The sequence below is a fragment of the Typopeltis vanoorti genome, chromosome 11 (assembly GCF_054136105.1).
Source record: "Typopeltis vanoorti isolate ZY-2024b chromosome 11, IOZ_Tvanoo_1.0, whole genome shotgun sequence".
NCBI classification, from domain to species: Eukaryota; Metazoa; Arthropoda; class Arachnida; order Uropygi; family Thelyphonidae; genus Typopeltis; species Typopeltis vanoorti.
The window spans coordinates 102,805,334-102,830,379 of record NC_143559.1 but is presented as its reverse complement, the minus strand read 5'-3'; the positions used below and the strand labels follow the sequence as shown (position 1 = coordinate 102,830,379).

General features: G+C 31.8%; 1 protein-coding gene across 4 annotated transcripts in view; it reads right to left on the bottom strand.

Moving 5' to 3' along the window:
- Window positions 1–1,283: 1,283 nt before the first annotated feature.
- LOC150101886 (CUE domain-containing protein 1-like) overlaps window positions 1,284–25,046 on the bottom strand; it is a 150,507-nt gene continuing 126,744 nt past the window's right edge. For 2 of the 4 annotated variants that reach the window (XM_090400033.1, XM_090400036.1), the window contains one exon: window positions 1,284–3,468. Coding sequence is in view for 2 of the 4 variants with exons in the window: in XM_090400036.1 (XP_090256162.1) it covers window positions 3,463–3,468 (6 nt within the window). In the remaining 2 variants the exon portion in view is untranslated. Of the gene's footprint in view, window positions 3,469–15,330; window positions 15,783–25,046 lie in introns of those variants that run through there. The other 2 variants (XM_090400034.1, XM_090400035.1) reach the window with 1 other exon arrangement.

The window sequence follows — 25,046 nt, the reverse complement described above, 5'->3', positions numbered from 1 at the left end:
CTTGACTGATTGGAGGTCTCAGGTAATAATAAAAAAAATATAATATGGAATCATTTACTTTTATACCAATGGGGAACTGCATTTCTAATATCGCAAAGGATAGTGATTTTGGAACTATCTGTAGAATGAGTACTGGTAAACTATAGTTTTGATAATTATTTCAAAGGAAGTGGTGGTGGTGGAGAGATTCATTGTGGATATGTATCTGCCAGTTTCAGAAGGCATCCTGTAAGTTTAAGGACAGTTTACCATCCATTTCTCAAATAATTATGGTGTAAAGAAAATGCACAATGATCTCTCAAATGAATTAGTGAATGTACGGTTGGTCGGTGCTTTTCCAAAAGTCAGTTGACATTCTAACTCATTGAAGAACTGGTTAACTGAGGGTTATTTAAGGGTTTGTATAATTCAGAGATCACTGTAGTTTGTCTTATGCACAAATTTCCTAGAATACTGGCTTGGTGTGCTTCAAAAAAAAGTTCAATACATATGTGTCACAGGGCTATACTACATAAATATCATTTAAAAAGGGATGGCACAGAGCCAAATGGCAGTAATGAAAGCCAAAACAAAAGTTTTTTGTTCAAATACATTCACTACACAATTTAGCTAAAGACAGGGAGATGAAGTCACAGCTGCTCACTTTTTTGTCTACAAAATTTGCTCTTGCCATTCTTTTGGGTCTATCAACTTCCTTGAGATTGTAAAATCTATTTTTGGCAGATCAGTAGAAGATTAATTGCAGGAACATGTGAATTAGGGAAATGATAATCGATCCCAATAATAAATATGAGCAAGTCAGATATTTCAGACCATATATAGATGGGTTGCATGAAAGTAAATTCTGAAAGTTTAAAGTTGAGATTCTTACAAACATGCCTACTGTTTGGGAAACATATCTCAGAATTACATAAAATACTATACACGACACTGCATATCATCAGACATGGTCATCAGAACACTGGCATGCATTTGGGTAACATTTGTCCATACTGTCAAGTTTATTATTTTGTAATTGTGTTCTGAAAATGTAAATGGTCATTAATTGAAAATATTACAAATCTGCTATTAAGTTGTATCATCCAATGTATAATTATTTCAAATAAAATGTAAACGTGTTAAAATCTATTTCCTTGATTGCAAATGTAAAAAATTTAACAAGCTACTCCAAAATAGAAAAATTCAACGTAGCAAATGTCATGTATTGTATATTTATATGTGAATATAAATATATTTAGATGTTTTAACAATTCAGACTTCTAAGATTTGCCTTTAATATTTATTTAATATATTTTCACATATTTAATGGCACAGAAAAAAAAAAAGGCTGCTTACAGGGAAAAAAAAAAAAGTTGCACATTTCCAAATACCTGAGCTTTGAGATACTTTACTTGATACATTGAAGTTATCATTTATACATTATTTCTGTTAAAATTAAAATACATTCACTGTACAAACTATAGTCTTAACATCATATTGAGACAACTATAAAACTAGTGGCAGGTTATCAATGTCTATACCCATTAAGAATATACAGAACTGTGTATATATATACAATTATAAGTTTTTTTAAAAAAGTTTTTTTGTACTCTTACTAAAAGCATTTAGTACAAAGTGTATAATAACACTGTCCACAGATATTTTTATCCTCAAAACAGTCATCAACTGACTAGGAATATAAAATATGCAATGCTTAGTGGTTTTGATCATGAATGTGTAATTTACATGATTTCATCGGTTCAAAGAACTTTTGGGAGGGGGGTTTATAAAAGAAAGAAAAACGATTTAAATTATTCTACACATTCCAAAAATTTTCATTTTAACATATATTTTGTATTATTTGCAGAATATTCAAATACAGAAATTGTAAATTACATCAAATCATTATTTATAATGCTGTATATGTATGTACAGTGGTGCTTTTTTTTGTAATTTTATCACAAATACAGAATAATAAACAGATGATGCTAGAGAAATCATTTGAATATAGGTGTGAATATATAATAAGCATTTAATTAATACAAAATGCAATGTTTGAAACATATCTAACACAATTATAATATGAAAGAAGCACCTAAAATTCTTTTATGCATAGGTCTACTACTAATTTAGTTAAAATAAGTCAGCAGTTCTGTATTTGGATATAAAGTATAAATGAAGACTATTTAAATTTAAATACTCTTAGAATGCACACCTGAAACAATTGTATGGATTATAATAAATATTTTAACAGCCCGAATAATTAAAAAAAAAAAAAAATTCAGCATTGCAGACTTTGTACTAACTATTGTTAAGGCATCAGAGAAAGACTAGAATGTGTTATTTTGTTTTGGGATGTATACCAACATAAATTATATGACATCAGAAACTATTCAATTCATCCAAACTGAGTAATCTACATTCCCTCAAATGATTCTTTGTGTTTGCTAGTACTGATGAAAACAATCAGTAAGCCTTTTTAATATCGCTTTAATACATCATAAAAAAAATGGCAATGTACATTCTAAAGTGGATGGCTAGCAGTCCAGTCATTCCTGAAATCCACAATAAAAGTACAGCTATTTTATTGAGCAGAATTGCATACACCAAATAGTAATGTGGAGGATATATATATATATATATATATATATATATATTTTTTTTTTTTTTTTTGTAGTGTTTGTGAAATGGTAATAAGATAATACAAAAGGTTATAGAAATTATAAGTACCTATAGTTTCATGAAGATATTGTTAATACTGAAGTTTAGCGAAAAAGACAGAACATTCATACACCTGTTTAGGAAATATGGATGAATAAGATTTCTTTTGTGTTGTTTATTCTCCTCTGGAATATCAGAAGATACTACACATGTGTATACGATGTATTCACTTGACAAATCTTGAGATGATGATGATGATCTCGGCAATTTAGTATAAAACAAATGATGTCATATACACTTCTTATAAATTCTAGATGTAACAATCTCTTACTGATACTTATCCAAAATACGAAAGTAAACTTTTGCTGTCTGTTATAACAATTTTAAATAAGTATTTTGAAACATTTGGATCACTTACAAAACATTTCATCTCATCAGGTAAATAACTGCTGGGAACAGTTATTTCAGACAACTTTTTTGTCACAGTCTTGCATTACAATACAGTACCCGCATATTAATTGAAACTTGAAGGCATGAAAAATAAGTAGCAAGTTTTTCTGCTTGGCTAGAAATTAAATTATACTCAACAAGAAATCATATTCTTGTTTTTTATCCTTTATTCAAGGAGGAGCAAACAAGAGTTAACATGCGAAGTAACTTTATGATTAGGCTAATTATATCTGGAAACAGATGACTTCACATCAAATTAACCATAGTATCCTATATAATGTACAGTTCACTTCCTTTTGGGAGTATATTGCCAAGCATGAAGAAGAGTCATTACCCAAATTGATTTTGACCTTTATTGTGGTCTCAGTGGGACTAGACCTGTGGAAATATCAAGAGCTAATTAATCAATAGTAGAAGTCATAATTTCCATGTGCAAGGAGGAAAATGGTGTATCACCATATTAAAATGATATGCACTTTCCTACTTGTATTTTATAAAGGCTAATATATTCTGGGTAATTTTAATTATTTGAAATGGCAGTACATAGTAATAATTATATTTAGGCAGCAAATGTTGACATGAAAACACACACACATATATATATCGATAATTAGTTAACAAAATGTAATAATGATTACTGTAAACATGCCCATAGTATAGTATGCCCATAGTATACTATAGGTTAACCAACCTCTCATGGATGGGTTCTCCATTAAAAAAAAAAAAAAAGAATTTGCTGGCATTCATTTTGAAGAGCTGCAGGTTAGGTGTATCTTGCAAAAATGAAAATGGACTGGATTAACAAAGAGAAGCCAGTGTCAGTGGATTTGTGGTTGGACTATGCACAGATGTTTATTGGATTTGGAATAAAGTATAAGGATTATTACAGATTCGGTTCAGCTGAAGACTTACCTATAACAAGGCAAAATTAGTAATGAGCTCTGTATGTGAAATCAATCAGTAAAAGGGATCACTAACTAGATGAACACTGCTCCCTTTTGAATGGGATCAAGGAATTTTATAAAAGTTATGGCACCCTGTCCAAATGTGGACACAAGATTCCAAGGTAGAGTAGATTTGGAATTTGTATAATGTGAACAGTGTTCAGAAGAAAGCTAAGAATGGAAAAGCAGTCTGAGTAAACCATATGTTTGCCATCAGGAAATATACATCATCTGCCCTGGTTGTCATGCCTGCAGAGGGATAACATGACTTCTTTAAAGTTGTCATCCCACTATAGATATTATTATTAAGACAGTCAGGCCATCCTATTCACATCAGCTGTCATACCTGTTCTTGAATTCATTCACACTACTTGCATGCTTAACATCCAATGGCAATCCATTCCAGTCACACACTACTCAGAGAGAAAAATCTAGTCCTAACTCCCTTCTTGACAATATTCATTCTCAAACCACACCAACATCTCAGATTATACCAACTTTAAAGTTTTTAAGATGTCACTATCATATGATCTTCAGTACTAATAACCAAAAGAATTATCTTGTGATGAAGGAAAGAAAAGCATCAGTCAAATGAACAATAACAGAGAAAATAGTTTGGTGATATATATATGCAGTAAAGTGATAAAATCTTAGGCTTGTTATTAAAATTAATTTATTTATATATATATATATAAATAGTTACAGATAAATTTCAGAAATTTTGATGGACAGAAAATCTAACACTAGGATGCACTAACAAAGATTATTAACAAACATAAAACTAGAAGACTAGATTTCGGAGAAATGGTAATAAAAAGTATAACAAAATGACTGCCTTTACAATGTAGAGTAGGAATATTAAGAAACTTGCACTGTTAAAAAGTCTTAAATAGTATTCTAAAATAAATGCACATTATTACTACAAAAACTGAAATGTAACATAATGAATATAATATAATAGATATTTGTATTTATGATATGTTTTCACTGACTAATGGTATTTCCTTACTAATTTTCATTTAATGACAATGAGCTAGCCCATATAACTAATTTTTTTATGAAAATAAGAAGACAGGTGGTAATAGCAATTATACATGGAAAATAAAATAAAAATTATTACTGGAATATAAAAGCAAGGCAAGTTTATTATATTTATTAATAAAGTAAGAAACAATGCATCATTACCAGCCAAAGTGTAAATAAATCAAGTAAAGGGATTAAAATGGAAAAGTTATTTGAAAAAAAAAATCAAATAACATTATATAAATTACATGATCCATATAATATTACATCACTGAAAATAAATTTGTTGAAAAAAAAAAAAAAAAAGATAAATTTAATTGAAAGGGAGATGGTAAATCTCGATCTGAGTTTCGGACCCAGCATTTATAGCTGGGTCCGAAACTCAGATCGAAATCCATAGAGTTTCATGCCGAAAAAACTATCGGCGAGCCCAAATGTAAATGATCACTTGGGTAGTACAACACCAGGGCAACTCCATGCAAAGGTGGAACAAGCTCCATCACTATTATATATTTTGATCCGAGTTTCGGACCCGGCTATAAAATAAAACGGGATTTACCATCTTCCTTTCAATTAACAAGTTCGCCGGTAAAGTGGCCTTTTGGCTTATTATCTTAGTAAAAGATAAATCTGTTGATAATCAGAATTTTTACCCATTGGTCTTAGCATAAAGATGATACTTAAAAAACTATTTAAGATGCACATGCAAAAAAACTTGTCTAGTTTTAGTTCATGGCTAATTCTCTACAAATGATATGTGTATGTCTACTTGGAAATTAATAATAACAGTTGTGTAAATTGCATTAAAATGCAACTGGAACAATTTCGGCTTGTAGTAGAGCTCAATTTTTTCATATTCTTAAATAGTTTTAACACTTCCACATTGGGCAAGAATGAAGTCTGCTGACTTGGAAGGAAAAGTTTCACTGAAACTAAAACCATAACGAGAATGGATAAAATGGTTTCTGAATATATAAATAAGCTAGAAAATTTTCTATACATGAGTGGTACAATAAATTACTAAATGGTGGGTTGAAATGATCCTACAGTCTAAAGACATGATTCATTGTGTCCCCACACACTTAAGAAATGAAACAAATTTACACAGAGAAAGATAGATTCACTACATAAAAAAATATACTAATAATTAAGAGGAATTTTATATTTTAGTGATACAACAAATTGTATCACTAAAATAGTAACTTCAGAGTAAACATACAATAAATGGACTATTACATGAAGGAAAATGAAAAATGTTACAAAGTGCATTCTTTTTTTTTTTTTTTTACTGTACTGAATCCAGAAATATGATGCTATTAGGGAACTAAAGAACAGTCTAAACATAGCCAAGAAAGCACAAAAGTCCAGTACATAAAATAATAATAAATACAATTAAAAAGAAATTATATCATATATAGCAGATTATTGGTAGTATTTCAAGGTAATCATTGCCCAAGATCTTGAAAGATTTAAACTATCAACACAGTTAAGTCTATTGACTGCAAAGTACTCACATGAAGGATTTGGTTCTAAAGGGCTGACTAGTAGAAACCACATATTCTGCAAAACTAAACTTGTCGGGATTAAGAAAACCAGCATAATCCACATGTTTTGATCATTGGATGTTTACAATATGATCAGGCTGATAGCATGAAATAAACTTTTTTTTTTTTTAAACAAATTATTGAATGCGCACAGCTCATAGAATCGGGGTTGGCAGTGTTAAACTGTGAATGAAATTATTTTGCATGTTTTTGTTCTTCATTCACATTTAACATAATCTACCATATACCAAGCAAGATTTGTTTAAATATTATTAAGTTTATTTTATTTATTGAATTCAGAAACACCAAGCACCTAATGAAAGAATGATGAGAATTAGAGGAGATATCCTGGGCTCTAAATGTGACATCTTATTAGATACAGGATGCAATGCCTCTACCATTAGAATGGATTATTTCTTAACCCTGAAGAACAAATTATGGAAAAGCACTGCCAAGCTGAGAGAACCTGTAAGAATTAATACTCTCTCAGACTCAAGCTTCTTGGCATATGAGAAACTTCATGCAAAGATTTACCTACCAGAGTTTGAACTATGTGTGTGGCAAGATTTACTTGTTGTCCCCACTACATCCAATTTAAACTCCCACATTATTTTAAGAACAAATTTTTTAGCAAGGTATCAATTCTCCTGTGATTTTTCTAAGACGGAAGTATCCCTGATGAACAAGAAGAGATGTACCAGAAGAAATGGAAATCATGATTATGATAGAACTAGACACCAGACAAAGCAGTTTAAATTGCCATATGAATTAGGACTATCTACTAAGGAAAGGTCATCTGTAAGTCAATTAACTAAAAAGGATGATGTGAATTCTGATGTGTTTTATCAGACTGAAACACTACAAGATACTAATGAGCCATCACAACAACAAATATCCATGCAAAATTCAGATGTTGGCACTAATGATCAACAAATAGTTAAGGCAAATTTTGTCAGTAAAATTAGAAATTTGGAAAGTCAGTGGAGATACAAAAGAATGAGTGATCACAGAAGAAGGACTAAAGAAACAAATTACCAAGATAATAGACAACTGAGGATAAAAGTTAATGACAGAGAACAGAACTTCTGCCCTGAAAGGACAATATCACATAAGTCTAGCAATCAAAATTCTCCTTATGAAAAAAATAATAACTCAAGTGGAGAGATCCAGAGAAGTAAATACATAGACTGTAATAAGGAATCCAATTATATTCAAACTAAGTGCTACTTAACATCTCAGAAGGGAGATAAGAAGTCAGTTTTCTCCACTCGTGAGTCTAATGTGAAAAATTTTTCTTTAAAGAAAAATTTTTCAAAGGAAGAATAAACCTTTTGTTGGATTCTGAATATATAGAGATTTAAGTAATTATTATTTGCTTCAGAATCCAACATGATCTTCCATCACAAAGGCTAGACTTGTAAATATTATTTAATGTAAACAACTTATTTTACAATTTAATATTCATATAACTACCTTTAATTTTATCTAATATTTAATTAATTAATCAAAGATATGTATTAATAATGAAAAGACTGTATTAAATATTATTAAGCTATTTTATTTATTACTATATTAATATTATAAGAACGTGTATTTGATAATTTAACTGTGCATTAATTGAAATGTAAATATTCTCTATTTATTCCTATTTGTAGAAGTTTAACGTTACGCAATAGCTCAATTTTATTATGTTTTGTTTTGTTGTCATGGAGACGTAAGTGAGCGAGCGCGAGTTTGGAACAGTGCGTGAGGAGAATGTTGAAAGTTTATTGAAAAGAGTTTTAGTTAAGGAGATAACAAGAACAATTTAGGCGGGAAGAACGGATATATAAGCGAGGAACGCTGAAAATATTGAGAGAAGGTGAGAGAGAAGGCGGTAGATAGGAAACATAGAGAGAGAGAGAGAGAGAGAGAATTGGCATTCGGGGAATCAGAGTGCAATATTAGAGAGTCGGCAAGTCACTCAAGCAGCTAATTTAAGTCTACTAGTCAAGAAGCAGTTAGCTAATAAGTTGTAGAATAACAATTATAGCTACGGAAAACAGCTGAGAGACTATTAAATAGACTAGCGATACTTGAGTTGAGATTTAATTTCAGCAGTGACCTTTCAAGGACATACGGAACCTTGAAGCAAAGCACGAAGTTACTAGAGAATAGTAGAGGCTGTAAAGTTGAAGTTTAAGGATAGCTGTGTTTAGAATTATAGTGCCTAAAGAATTAATTGAATGCAGGAGGAATGAACAACTGTGCACATAAAACCTCAAGATAAGGAATTATTGTGTATTGCCTTAATTCATGAGTGATCAGTAGTACTTTATGCAAGAACATTTGTTTATGTGTATTGTGACTGATGATTAATTCAGTTATTGCTTAAGATTTATTTTAATGAGTGCTGTATACTGTTTAAAATGTTTACAGTTATAAGAAGTGTTTATGTGTAAGTTGATGAAGAAAGAAGATTATCGGTAAGATTATTCCAACCATTAATATTCCTATACAGAGAAGTGAGTTTCATCCTAGAATTTCCCTATACTAACAGTAACTATTGCAGAGAATTAACTAAAGTGTAAAATTAAAGATGTTTCATCCTAGAATTTCCCTATACTAACAGTAACTATTGTGGAGAATTAACTAAAGTGTAAAATTAAAGATGTTTGTTTGTGAAGAGGTGTTACTGCAATTTTTATTGTATTTTGGAACTTAAGGAACTGTGAGAAGACTGTATTATAGAGATAACAGATTTACCTTTGTCTGAGTCTGTATGATTGAACTTGTCAGAGAAGCTAAAATGTTTGTGATATCTTAATTACTGATTTGAACTTAAGTGTAAAATTTGTGATTCTAAAATTAAATGTTTGTTTTTGTTAATCAAGGTTGTATTTTGCCTGAATCTCTTTTACTGCACCATTTATAAAATATTCGAACTAAAGCAGGTAAATCAAGTAAGTTAAATATACTCGGCCAGTATATATAATAACAACATATAAAGGAAAGGTAGTTGAGAGTTGGTTTTTCTTCAATTCTTGAACTAATTCAGATATAAAGTGGCACAGTCTTTAAATATAAATTTTCTTTATATGTGAATTAGAAATCAACTTACAACTTATCAATTAGTTAAGAATATCGTAATAGTAATCATGTCGGATCCAAAGTATAGATTGAGAACAAGTAGGATCCAACAAAATGGCGCAGCAGCCGACAGAATTTGAATTCACTGTCATAGGTTGTGAAATTAAGTATTAGATTTTGTAGTAGTAAAAAGAATTTAAAGATAAATTAAGTGAATTGGTTGTAAACTAGAATCAGGCAAACAGAGAAGTTATTTTAGAATCCTGATTTTTTTTTTAAAGTTGTTGTTAATAGATTAGTATGGCTGTTGCATCTAGCTCAAAAATGGAAGATGATGAATTCTTCAGAATGGTGAACCCCCAACAGCTATTTCCTCAATTTTCAGGAGAGGAATCAGATATACAGGAATACCTTGTATAGCATGGTTTTGGTCTAACGCAGTTTTTATTAGTACACTAACATTGTCAACACTGACCGGCGACTCCCGGGTGCCACAAGTGACAGTCGTGAGCCACGTTTATGCAGTTATTTGATTGGCTCTCACATCGACACTTTCTTTCCCCCCGGCATTTTATTATTTACATTAATATTAGTATTTAATATTTTTTTTATTATTTAAGTATGAGTGGAGTAACAAAAAAACGCAAGTGGTTGACATTAGAGAAGAAACTTGAAATTATAAAATGTCACGAGAATGGCGCTTCATTTGCTAAAATAGCACGTGAGAATTCAATGAATTCTCACGTGATCATCTGTACGAACAATTATTCAGAGCAAAGAAAAGATTAAACAACATGGAATGAGCACCGCTTCTTATATGTCAAAAGTGATCACGAGAAATCGATCTTCTACAATGGAAAATATGGAACGCCTTCTAATGATCTGGATTGAGGACTGTGATCAGAAAAAGATTCCTTTGAGTCAAATGATAATCCAGGAAAAACCAACAAGTCTATATGACAAAATAAAAGAAAATGAAGGAGATAGCAAGTTGTGGGTGGTTCTACGATTTCAAAAAGCGTATGGGACTCCATAACGAAAGAATCCAAGGTGAAAGCGCAAGTGCTGACAATAAAACTGCAGAATTATTTCCCAATGAATTGAAGGAGCTTATTGAGAAGGAAGACTAAACAGATGATCAAATTTTTAACGCTGACGAGACTGGCTTGTTCTGGAAAAGAATGCCACCGCGCACATTTCTAGCAGAGAAGGAAAAAACACAAGCTGGGTATAAAGTGTCAAAAGACCGATTGACACTTTTACTCGGAGGTAATGCATCAGGTGAGTTAAAATTGAAGCCACTGTTAGTGTACAGAGTTATCTCCACTTTCAAGGTTTACTATTTAAGACGAACTTTTGCACAAGCTATTAAAGCTGCAACAAAAGAAGATTCTTGGACTTGGAGTGAATTTTGGAAGAAATTTAACATAAAAGATGCCATTCAAAATATTTATGAATCTTGGCAAGAGATGACTCAAAGCAACATGAGAGCCGTATGACATAATATCTTGCTGCATTGTTCAAAGGACTTTGTTGCCTTTGCAACACAGAAAGAGGAAATCTTGACAGAAATTGTGCAGATGGGAAAAGATCTTGGTTTTACAAGTTTAGATTGTAACAATGTGAACGAATGTATTGATTCTCATTCAAGTGATCTGGATGACGAAACCCTTTTGGAGTTGGAACAACAACGAGCCTATGAAGCAGAAGAAGATGAAGATGACCCCACTGATGTCATGGTTGAAGAATTTTCCTTTGCTGACATTTCAACTTTTGTGAGAAAAATCGACGAAGCTTCCGACTTTCTCATAAATGCCGACCCAAATTTGGAAAGAAGCATCAAAGTGAGACAAAGTCTCAATAATGCCATCAAATGCTACAGAGATCTAGTATTTGAAGAGAAAAAGAAGACAAGGATGGTTCAACTAATACTAAAAGACTACTTTAGTAAAAAGTAAATTACTGTATTCTAAAATTGAAGCAATATTTGTTTTGTTTTGTTTTCTACAACTTTTATATCAGTTTAAAAGGATTTTATTTGTTATGTAGTTAATAAAAAAAAAATTCATTTTTAAACATTTTTATTATTCTAAATTTTTGTAATAAACAAATTAAATTGAAAACCTTTATAAATATGCCTCGAACAACGCAGTTTTGCATCTCTTCTTGGAACCAATTAACCGTGCTATACAAGGTATTCCTGTATTGTCATATTTTACCTATATTGAGAAGCTCAGAGAAAAAGCAAATTGGACTGACTTTCAGTTATTAATATTACTCAGAAATAAACTAATAGGTAAAGCAAAGACATTCTTACATTCATCTCCAATACTTAGAGAAACATTTGAATATTCAAAATTTAAGGAAACTTTATTATCTCAATTCTGTAAACTGCGAAGTGTAGGACCTAATCTATGGAAGTTACAAAGGATCACACAGAAAGATAAAGAGAGTGTTACTGATTTCTACAGTCGCCTAATAACTCTTTCTAACAGTCTGAATGTATCCAATGCAGATAAACCACATTTGGATTGGGCAGTTTATCAGCAATTTCGTCAAGGTGTTAAGCCAGAACTGAGAGAAACAGCTTATAAAAAGATCACCACACTAGAAGAATGCCTGAAAGCTGTCAAAGAAAAAGAGCAGATGATTGGTGACATTTGTCCCTCATCCAGTGCAACTTTTGTCAATGTTGTGGATAAAATTAATTATCCCTTGGACCAGCCTAAAGTTGGAGGGAAGAATAATAAGGAAGAGGAAAAAAGAAAAGATACTGGAGCAAGTCCTATTAGTGTTAGTCACATGACTGTGAATGAAGATCAAACCAACAAGAAGTTGATGGCAGATGTACAGAGCTTAATTCACCAGGAAATTGAATCAACCTATTATGGATAGCCTTAATTAGGTGATGAAGCAGTTGACAACATTCATTCTGCAATCTAAAGAAAACCAAAACCCCACAACAGATAAGGTTGATAAAAGAATTAAATTGGAAGTAGAAAGGCAAAATCAACCTATTTTGGCAAATATAAGTGAGTTGTTACTAGGACTACAAAATATTAAACAACAGATATCATTTGTATCTCAACCTCAGATGAAGAGAGAACATAGAGATCCTCCTAAATGCTATAGTTGCAATAAAGTTGGACACCTTGCTAGAAACTGTTTTCTTAACAAAAGAAATTACTCTAACAAAAGCTGGGATTCAAAGTATGGACACATACCCCAAAGAATAAAACACAAATTATGGAATAGCATTGCCAAACTAAGACTGTAAGAATTACTACTCTTTCAGACTCAAACTTCATAGCATATGAAAAGGTTCGTGCTAGAATCTACCTACCTGAATTTAAACTAAGTGTCTGGCAAGATTTGCTTGTTATACCCTCAACCTTTAACATAAGCTCCCACATTATACTAGGGACAAATTTCTTGGAAAAGTATCAGTTCTCCTGTGATTTTTTTAGAAAAGAAATATCCCTAATGAACAGGAAAAGAAGTATCAGAAGAGCTGGCAATTATATGTATGATAGAACACAGACACAAAGGGAAAGGTTTTGTGTACCTAATAAAAAAATTGCTCCAGATAAGGTAGAGCTGTCTATGACTGAACCAACTGTGAAGCATAGTGATACTAATTCTGATGTGCACAATCAGCCTGAAACACAACTTATCACTGATGAACCGTCACAACAAGTAGTACCCAAACCTGAATCAGAAGTTGCCACTAAAAATAAATTAACAGTTGAAGTTAATTTTGCCAAAGTAATCAAACTACATCATGGAACAAATCACCAAGTTGTGAGACAACTAAGACTCAATTCTATATTGAGTCTTAGTTGTCTCACATAGTGATAGAGAACATGATTTCTGCTCTGAAAGAACACTATCTCACTATAGGAATAGGAAGCAAGTCTTTCCTTGTACTAATATTAGCCAGAACCCAAGAAGAGATGCAGAGAGAAATAGAACTGTAAACTGTGATAGCAAGTCAAGTTCTATTCAAACTAGAAATTATTTAAGACCTCAAGAAAGAAAAGTAAAATTTAAATCCTCCACTGAAAGGAACTTGTGTGAAAAATTTTTCTTAAAAAAAAATTTTTTCAGTGAAAGGATAAGCCTTTGTTAAACTGTGAATGGAATTATTTTGTATGTTTTTGTTCTTCATTCACATTTAACATAATCTACCATATACCAAGCAAGGCTTGTTTAAATATTATTAAGTTTATTTTATTTATTGCTATGTTAATATTATAAGAATTTGTATTTAACATTTTTTAACTGCGCATTAATTGAAATGTAAATATTCTCTATTTATTCCTATTTGTAGAAGTTTAATGTTATGCAATAGCTCAATTTTATTATGTTTTGTTTTGTTGTCATGGAGACGTATGTAAGTAAGTGAGCGTGAGTTTGGGAACAGTGCGTGAGGAGAATGTTAAAAGTTTATTGAAAAGAGTTTTAGTTAAAGAGATCACGAGAATAATTTAGGCAGGAAGAACGGATATATAAGCGAGGAACGCTGAAAATTTAGGGATAGATAAGGAGATAGAGAGGAAACATAGAGGGAGAGGATTGGCATTCGGTTGGAATCGGAGCATTCAGCATTCGGGAATCAGAGTGCGATAATAGTGAGTCAGCAAAATCACTCAAAGAGCTAATTAAAGTCTACTAGTTGAGAGGCGGTTAGCTAATAAGTTGTACAATAACAATTATAGCTACGGAAGACAGCTGAGACTACTAAATAGACTAGCGATACTTGAGTTGAGATTTAATTTCAGGGCCAACCTTTCAAGGACACACAGAATCTTGAAATAAAGCACGGAGTTACTAGAGAATAGTAGAGGCTGTAAAGTTGAAGTTTAAGGATAGCTGTGTTTAGAATTATAGTGCCTAAAGAATTAATTGAATGCAGGAAGAATGAACAACTGTGCATATAAAACCTCAAGAATTATTGTATGTTGCTGTAATTCATGAGTGATCAGTAGTACTTCATGCAAGAACGTTTGTTTATGTGTATAGTGACTGATGATTAATTCAGTTATTGCTTAGAAGATTTATTTTAATGAGTGCTGTATAATTATCAGTAAGATTATTCCAACCATTAATATTCCTATACAGAGAAGCGTGTGAGTTTCATCCTAGAATTTCCCTATACTAACAGTAACTATTGCAGAGAATTAGCTGAAATGTAAAATTAAAGATGTTTGTTTGTGAAGAAGTGTTACTGCAATTTTTATTGTATTTTGGAACTTAAGGAACTGTGAGAAGACTGTATTATAGAGATAACAGATTTACCTTTGTCTGAGTCTGTATGATTGAACTTGTCAGAGAAGCTAAAATGTTTTTGATATCTTAATTACTGATTTGAACTTAAGTGTAAAATTTGTGATTCTAAAATTAAATGTTTGTTTTTGTTAATCAAGGTTGTATTTTGCCTGAATCTCTTTTACTGCACCATTTATAAAATATTCGAAGTAAAGCGGGTAAATCAAGTAAGTTAAATATTCTCGGCCAGTATATATAATAACAACATATAAAGGAAAGGTAGTTGAGAGTTCGTTTTTCTTCATTTCTTGAACTAATTCAGATATAAAGTGGCGCAGTCTTTAAATATAAATTTTCTTTATATTTGAATTAGAAATCAACTTGCAACCTATCAACTAGTTAAGAACATCGTAATAACTATATATCGGATCCAAAGTATAGATTGAGAAGAAGTAGGATTCAACAGCAGATCACCAAGAATAGTCAATTCACATGCTGAAGGGAAGAAAGAAATAAAGGATGTACAAATTGGTCACCAACACAAGAAATCACGTGCTTTATACGTAACTTTTCCAACTGTTGTACAAGCAAAATAATTACCACTTTAAAAACTAGAATTTTCATAAAGGAAAAATTAGCTTTTCTTTTATGAAAATTCTAGTTTTTAGACATATAATAATAAACACTTATCCCACAAAACGCAGATTACCCTATTATTGGAATGGATTCTTTTGACATGCACAGAAGTGTTGAAGGTTCTCGCATCTGGGTGTACAGTACAGTACAGTACATTCCTAAACCTCTAATGTAAAGGATGGGTGTCTTCTTGATATCTGATGAAATGCTATAGGGATAAAATAATTATCCAAGTTACACTATAATTTGAATGAAAAACATAACCATTTAAAGTGAAAGAGGTACAAGATGGTTTGATGTTAGATTAGACGTGAGACAAGGGTGCACATTATCTCTGCTGTTATTCATCATCTATATGAATCACGTTATGAAGGAAAGTGGCATTAGGCCTGATATCAAGATTGGACATATTCGATTCAGCTCTTTACTTTATGCAGATGATGATATACTGTCATATATATCCAGTAGAAGTATGCTTCTCTAAATAAATTGAATAATTGCTGTAATAAATTTGGTAGGAAAATAAGCAATAAAATGCAAAATATGAACTGCATCCTGAATGGAGAACCTACAGAACAAGTAAAACATTTCAGCTATTTAGGCACAATTTTTAGTGAAGTTGGCCAAATTAAATATGGAACTAGACAACAGAATTAGCAAAGCTAGTATGGCTGGAAGTCAAATGAACAAATTTTGATGGAATAAGAGAAATTAGTCAAACACTAAACTAGCTATACAAGGCAATATTCAAACCAGTTTTAACTTATGGATCTGAGAGCTGGGTTAGAAATAAAACACGTGATCAAAGACTAGACATCACAGATATAAGAGAGAAAGACTAGGGACATGAACAGGTGGCATCATATTAAAAACAATGATATGAACAAACAACTCAACATTGTTAGCATTCAAAAATTTGTTAGACAGCTAATCTCAAGTGGTATGGTCATTTAAACAGGAGAGGAAAGGTTAGTAAAACAAGTATTGTTTGCTAGGATGGCAGGAAAAAGACCCAGAGGAAGACCACAATCTAGAACATCGGTTCTGAACCAGTGGTACACATACCCCAGGGGTACGTGCTGGGCCATTCAGGGTACATGAAAAATAATCAGTAATGGCAGAAAAACAAGTAAAGTATTTTACATTAAGATAGCCACTGAACAAAAGTGTCAGTATTTAAAAACAGCTATTTTAAAAACAAGGGGTACAATTTATAGAAATGGGTTTAAAAGGGGTACACAAGTGGAAAAAGGAGGTTGAGAACCACTGATTTAGAAGATTGAAAAATAAGATTTGATATTGGAGTCCTGACAGATTAATTTGGAGGAAAATCTCGATAGGAAGTTAGCAACGATGTATCCTTTTCATGTAATACTCTCATAATATACCATACAATATAGCATCATGAGGATACATATCAGGAATTTGATTGTTATTGATAACCACTGTGGAACAAAATAAAAATGCATATTAACTCTTTAAAATTTGAGACTTCTCAAGGCATACTATGAAGCTCTTCATAATCAATTCTATTTGAACTGCAATAATAGTTTCAAAATTTCAAGACTGCATTGGGTTCTTTTGAATTAAAGTTGAAGCAAATATAACAGTGCATTAATTTAATCTATTAACTGCTAATTAAGTCTATTCTTGTGGCTATTTTGTAGGATGAAAACCTGAGTTTCCAGAAAAAAAAAGAAAACTTTGTCACCTACCCAAAATTTTAGGAAATGGTTACTTTGAACTGTCACTATATGCTGTATAATTTCTTTTTGAGACTTTTTAATTTAATGGCTGTATTTAAATTTTTCTCAGTTTTCAAATAGTATATTGCTGGCCACAGCATAATAAAAAGAATGCACTTTATAAAGTTTATTTTCATTTCCATTCTTGTTTCATATAATGATTTCTTACTTCTAGTCACTCTGAAGATGTGATATAAGTTTTTTTATATTAAATATGTTACTTTTTTCCTTATGTGATTTACATGTATACAGCCCATTATGTATACAGTGATGTTAGTATTAATAATCAAATTACTATAAGACAGAACAAATTAAGCATGATCCTATAATCTATTAGCATAAATCACATGCATTTATAGCAGATGTAAGGTAGAAGGATAAATTTATAAAGAAAGATTAGTTTTTTTATTTTTTATTTTTAAAAATCTTTGCAAATGTTCATAGCTTAATGACCAGAGTAGAAACATGAAGACGAGGTTTGTCTGGGCATGGTATAAATTATAAGTGCACTGGTGAAGCACAAAATAATATGTATGATATGCTGTTTTTATATAGCTTTTAATAAAAATGATATATTCCTTTTGATTGCTTAGAAAGATTAATGTTTTTTATAAAATAACAGTTATCAGCATAAACTATTTTTTAGTGATATATATATATATATATAAATAATAAAATTTTTATTATACAATAGTAAATTATAAATGCAGTACAACTTCTTTATGCATTATCTCAATATTAGCAGATAAATAGTGATGAGGACGTATTGGAAAAGGTCCAGAGATGACTGGTCTTTTGGATATGAAGATAGATTAAGGGAATGCAGTTTGTGAAGCCTTGTGAATAGGAGGAAGAGACAGGACCTGGTAATAACCCTTTACCAAGGGTTATACCAGGTTAATGTGGAAGAAATTTTTCACAGAATGAGGAAAGGGGTAGACCCTCTTTATACAGCTTCCTGGAAGCTGTATAAGGAGGGTGTGAGCAGGAGCATAAGGAGTGTTTTTGCATGGAGAGTGGTTGTTGAGTGAAATGCATTGCCTGACATTGTAGTGAATGCAAATACAAGGGTGGGGGGCTAGAAAGTTCTGATAAACACCTAGAACAAAAATGATATTAAAGCAACTGATCTAATAGCAGAGTTATGAAGATAACCTATGTTTTTTCTTGTGGTTATATCTGTTGCTTTAATAACATTTTTGTTCTAGATGTTTATCAGAACTTTCCAGACTCCCCCCCCCCCTTGTTATATCATATATTAAACGAGTCTAAAACATGGTTTGATGGGATTTGTGTGTGTATGTACTACTTATGATGAGTCTTTTGACTCCATGGAGGTCTGGTTAATAATAATAAGACAGACAAAAATTCTCAGAATTTTTCAACAATCCCACATCCTATTCTATATACCACCACTAGTATTTTCACAGACATGTGATCTGTGAAATCCCACTGTGGGTATTTGATCCATGCACACAGTGGAATTCAAACTCGCAGCCTTTTGGCTGGAGAGCAGATGGCTAACCACTCAGACAACCAGACCGGCAAAAACTTACAAAAATATGTGAAATCACACGCTTGGTAAATGTAATGAAAGAAAATACATGAAAAAAAGTACTAAAAAAATAAACACAATAACTGATTGATTGTATTTTTTTAATAATTATCAGATGTAAGAGGACAAGAATGGAACTATTATGTTTAGACAATTAGAAAAGGCAGACAAGCCTTTTCTAATTATAAAAAACTTGATTTTTAGGGGATAGGAGAACATGAAGAATATAAGTGATCATTAGAACATTTCCTATGAATGTCATATATTAAAAAATATATATATATTTAACCTGAATAGTCTCTAAACTATTTCTTTTTGATTTCAAATATTCTTTGAAATTAAATTTTCATATCTGCTGCAGTGTTCTCCCCAGAAATTTTTACCAGCCGGGTGGAATGAAGCATTAGCAGGGCGTACAAAAAGTTTGAATGAGTTAAGAAAGACCCTTTTTCATAACACATTAAAATAGTAATTTATTAGAAATTACTTCAAACAAGGATAATATTTTATATAGTAATTATAACAAATAAGACTAGGATTTTTCTTATTTTCTCATTAAGTAATGAAAAACCTTGTAATGCTCACAGCTTAAAATTCTATACATTAATTCTTCTCTTCTTCTTCTTAGAAGCCCAGTTGTCAGCAGCTTTTTCATAATTAAAATCTGTTGGATCTGGTCCCTCCAGTGAAATCAGCATCAGATTATTTAGAGTGTTCTGACTGATGTGAATCCTCATACAGGTTTTTATCCTTTTTAATGCAGAGAAACCCCTTTCACATTCAGCTGTGCTCACAGGTATGGCCAGTCCAACAGCAGCTAGTTTTGCTAAATTTGGAAAAGACTCTCTGAGCTCAGATGTTGTTGCTAATTTCAGCAGTATTTGTCTTGGATCTAGATTTTTGTATGACTGTCCATTAATCATTTTTGATGCAACTGCTCATTCTAATTTAGTACTTTCATAGTTTAAAACTGCAGGACTTCCATTTCTAGAATAATAATCAAAAAGAATCTCAGAAGCCTCACGTCGATCATGACTTTCTGCATTGAAAAGTCTTGAAAAGCAGGAAATGATTGGCATATCTGGAAATCTTGCTTCTAGATGTTTAATAACTGTGCCTATGTATTTATCATATATTGTAGTCTTAAATGTAATAACATTAGACTCTGAATAATCAATTTCAGGTGAAGATCTGACTATTCACCTAAAAGATGTTGATAAAGATTTTGAAAATGACTGCCAGGAGCGTCTTTCAATTTCATGATGGATAGTTTTCGGGTTTCTAAGACTGGCTCAATTTCAGTTAAGTCAATTTCTTGCCTTTGCCATGATCTAGACAGGTTAGATAAAGGCAGTAACACATCTGAAAGCATCATTAGTGAAGCTACAAAACTGTATGTTCTGATATATTTACTTAAACCTTCAGCTGTGATATAATTTCGTTCGGTGGCCTCTCTTTCCAATGCAGTTAGAACACTCACCATGCATTCTCTTAGAGACTGTATTGCAGAATCATGAGACAGCCGTCTAATGTCATAGCTATTTTAAGTTTAATCTGAGGACTGTTCAGTATATTTTGGATTTGGGCTAAACCAGCCATCCTGACTGGAATTTTGGAAGAAGAAAAACAATTGCCTTAAGATATTATTAAACATGACTAAATAAGGCACTTTAGCAGCTGCTTGGGCAGTTTTGCAACTCCCTTTTTGCTTTCCAATCATGACAGCTGCTCCATCAGATCCCAGGCCCACCAGATTACAAGTTTTTAAGCCTAGACTGTCAAGGGTTTCAGTTACTTTGTTAGTTATAGTCTCAACTTCGCCATCAATGTTATTGCAAGTTGATATAAAACTAACCCTGACCTCTTTTCTAAGTTGACAAACATATTTAATGTACACAATCAGCTGTTTTAAAACTGAGATATATGTAGTTTCATCACATAAAACACTGAAATAATCTGCAGAATGTATATTTTTCAGTATTTCAGATCTAATTTCTGATGCTAAAATATCAATCAACTCTTGCATTATTCATTCTGAGGTATAATGTGCATTTTTACCAACATTAAGATGTTCTAAGTAGGAACAGCCCATAGCCTTGCAATGCTCAAGCAATTTTTCAAATAATGTAGTATGTGGTAACTCATTTTTTGCTAACCAATACATAGATCTTAAAGCTCCCAGAAAAGCATCTTTCTGCAAGTTATTCAAAATTGAAACTGATTTATCAATTTGCCCTATTCCAGTTTCTTCTAGTATACATTTTGGAAAAGACTCTGAGCTCAGATGTTGTTGTTGCTAATTTACATTTGTTGCCATGCACAAGACTTTGAAAAGAAGTCTTGCGCATGGCATAGTTACCCAAGTCACTTCCTTGTTTGTGGGTTGTCTCTTTCCACATTTCATACATGTGAAACACATCATTCCATTATCTTTCACCGCTAATCAATGGAATTTTTTAAACTACTCACTGTTAATATCCGATAAGTGGTGTTTAGACGCATGTTTTACATTTGAAAGAGACTCTGCAGAAATCGACGATTCTGTTGCTAGTTTGGTGTCTTCGCTACTATGCTTATCAGTTTCACCTTTCTTAAAAAGAAAGAGTGTGGTTTTCTGACTTGACTTTTTACTCATTATGGGATAATCTAATAAATACAAAATATCATGGGTTATTAAATTAATCAAAACAAATCACTGAATTATGCACTGACAGTAATACCCGAGATACATAACGTGCATTATGTTGCAATTTTACTATTTATAAGTATTAATTACTAGGAATGGGAATTGGTATCACTTGAGACTGATGTTATAGTCCTCAAGATCACAACTATTTGATGCGCAGGCCTATTTTCTTTTACAAAATAAAACATTAAATACTTGACTCACGATCTTTGGACAAAAACCATTATTAAGAAAAATAAATGTAGATTTAGAACATTCATTTTTGTCTTCGATTCGAATTCGCTCAATTTTCACAATTTATTTCTTTCAAACATCAAAATTGTGTCTCTTTTGTAAAAGATCTTCTTAACAACTGATACTGTTGTATTTGAGATCCCGATTTTTGTCTTCTTCCTCGTACGGATTGGTGTGCATCAAAGTGAATATCCGAAGCTCACAAGATCGGCTTGCAATGTAAGAAATTGAGCTGGTCTCACAAGTATCGAGACTCTCCGGTTCGATTTCTCATGACTATTAATTGAAAAATGTCTTAAATTATTTTTCCATTCTTGCTCATTATTTAGCCATGTCAATTCACAACATTAATTAGCCGGGCAGTCAGTAAAACCAGCCGGGTGGTTTGCCCATTCAAAAGGTCCTGGGGAGAACATAGAGCTGAATTACACAAACCAAAATTAATTATAAGAGTGACATTGTTCAATTCCAATAACCTGCAACATCAATATGTAACTCCTGCAAGAAATTATAGAAATTAAAAAAGATGAATATCTTTCCATATATTATCAGATTTTATTGGTATGAAAAGTATAGTGACCAGATTTTCATTATATCTGCAGAGATTTGGACCATGACTTAATTAAAAACAGCCATCTGTTTATTTGAAAGACCAAAATTATCTCTCTTCACTAACTTTTACAAAGGAGAAAGGGGGTGGGGGCAGAGAGAGTATCTGTACCTATATCAAATAGCTAACCTAACAGCCCAAATTCTGAATCATTAAGTTGCACAAAATGAATAAAATAATAAAATTCATCTTAATCATCATAATAGCATCTAACTTCAACAACAAACATTCCAAGAAGGAAAGATTATGGCACAATGACAAAAATATTTTACATAATTAACAATGAATAATTTTATATAAATCAAGTGGATATTAAATCCAGCATGAATAATTTTATTTATTATTTTAGATATATATTTGCACGATTAGTTTCATGAGTGATTACACCTCTCTAGTCATCAATATTTTTTCTATTTCCAAATGGAAAAGTTATACTCTAAAAGTAAGTTGGTTAACTTAAATATGATTTGTATTCTATAAAAGGATGCAATAAAAATACATAATTATAAAGAATGCTTTGAGCTAAAATAATGAAGGGTACCAATGTTATATTCATAACACATCACTATTATTTACAATTGATCAAATCGCTCTGAATAAGTTTATATCAGCAAAGTGGATTTATATTTCAGAAAAATAAAGTACGTTTAAAATTATTTCTGGTATATTAAAAGTAATTATATGTATATTTTACAGTTCATATAGTGAATAATACAACTAAGAATAACACTGGTTAAAAGATAAATATACAAATTTGAAAAGTAGCGAGACTAATGCTGATGATTTTTATTATTGCAGTCATAAAAGGAATATAATAGAATCAGACATTGACTCTCAAATTAGATTACTGGCTAATTTGTGATGTGAATAATTTTATGCATATATTATTTTTTCCTGAACACCTTTCAAATCTCTCTCCAAACATTTTTTCCCCTATTAAGAAGTATGGTATTGTCGAAATTTGATTTAGTTAAATTCACTATTACTTGCATTCTATAAAAACAAAACATTCATCACATTTAAAATGTGTTAGTCAAGTATAACCCATTAAAAGGTAGAAAATTTCACACATCAACAGGTACTCCTAAAGACTATTAGTGAACTATTGCTTTATTGAAGATTCTTATCCCCTCCACATTCTCCTCCTCACACACACACACACACACACACACACACACACATGCATTCCCAACCTCCTGCACATTTCCTACTTTCATATCAATCCTACTTTGTTTTTTAATTATTTCTAATATTCAGTTGTAATGCTGATAAACTTTAGAATGAAGGGGGGAAAAAACTCAGCTGTTTCTAGAATTCAGGAGTTAATTTTGGTAATGTCAATAATCTAAATAAGGGAAACAAAAACATAAGACTGACCATTGTAATAAGAATGTAAATATAAATAACCATACATGAGCTAATTACTACATGAAATGAATAGAACAAAGGAATGTGCATGTGCACTTTTGTTCTATTCATTTCACACTGAAGATCAAAACACCATATAAGAACATAAAAAATTAAGCTGCTAATATTCCACTGGCTTTAAATCAACATCTGTGGAGCATAAAAGCATCTGTCGCAGAACATGACACTACAATCAAGTGACTAATGGAAACAACCGAGTCAGCATTCAATCTCTCACTGGTATATGAGTTGAACATAGCCTTCAAGTAAGTCTCCCAAATTTTGGGAGTAATCGAATGTAGCTATAGTTGTTGAGATTAAAGAAATACTCAATTGCTGATGTAGACTCCAAAAAGCTTTTAGATTCGTAATAGCTTTTATGGAGTATACTACTGTTTACTTCCATTTAATTCTATGTGTAGGTTATTCGACAGATGGTTGTTTATAGTCTTGACTTGCCATAAGATGGCAGCATATATTTGCAAATCAGTGAAATATCAGTGGATGCTAAAAGAGTGTTTAGCTGAACTGGCTGTATAATTTGAATCTCATCGCAGACAAGATTCAAAGGAGGGAAAAAATGTATGAAAATCCCATTACACAAGGTACAAAGACTGATGTGTTTAACTAGTTTAACTATAGAACTATTAGCATTGGTGTGGTGAAGATTTTGGAAATGCTGGTAGGAGAGCTCACATACAGAAATAGGTTGACAGAGAATCTATACTTTCAATGAATAGCATGGGGGTTATGGAGGGAAGGCCATGTTTGAGTAACTTGTTCACATTTTATAATGTTACAACTGAGTTAATGAGTGGAACAGATACACCAAGACACTTTTGGATGAGGCTTTTGATAGGATAAAGCACAGAAGACTATTGCATAAGTTGCAGGATATGGGATTGAATTGTGAACTATTAGCTTGGATAAGAGGATGGCTGACTGATCTATCAAAAGGTGGGGGGTATAAGTCTGTAAGATTTAAAGTACACGATTGGAGGCTTTGACAGGAGACAAGCAGCTGTTTGCTGATGATGCAAAGATAGGCAAGGGCATGTAGCTTGCACAGTGATTTGAATAAGCTGGAATTGTGAGCATATGAAAATGGCTGGTCAGTTCATTGTTAGTAAATGTAAAGATATGCACTTTAGTGTGATGAGATATCCAATGGCATATGATATTGGTGGAATTATGTTAGAATAAACTGATCAGGGTAGAGAAATCTTGGGGTTTAT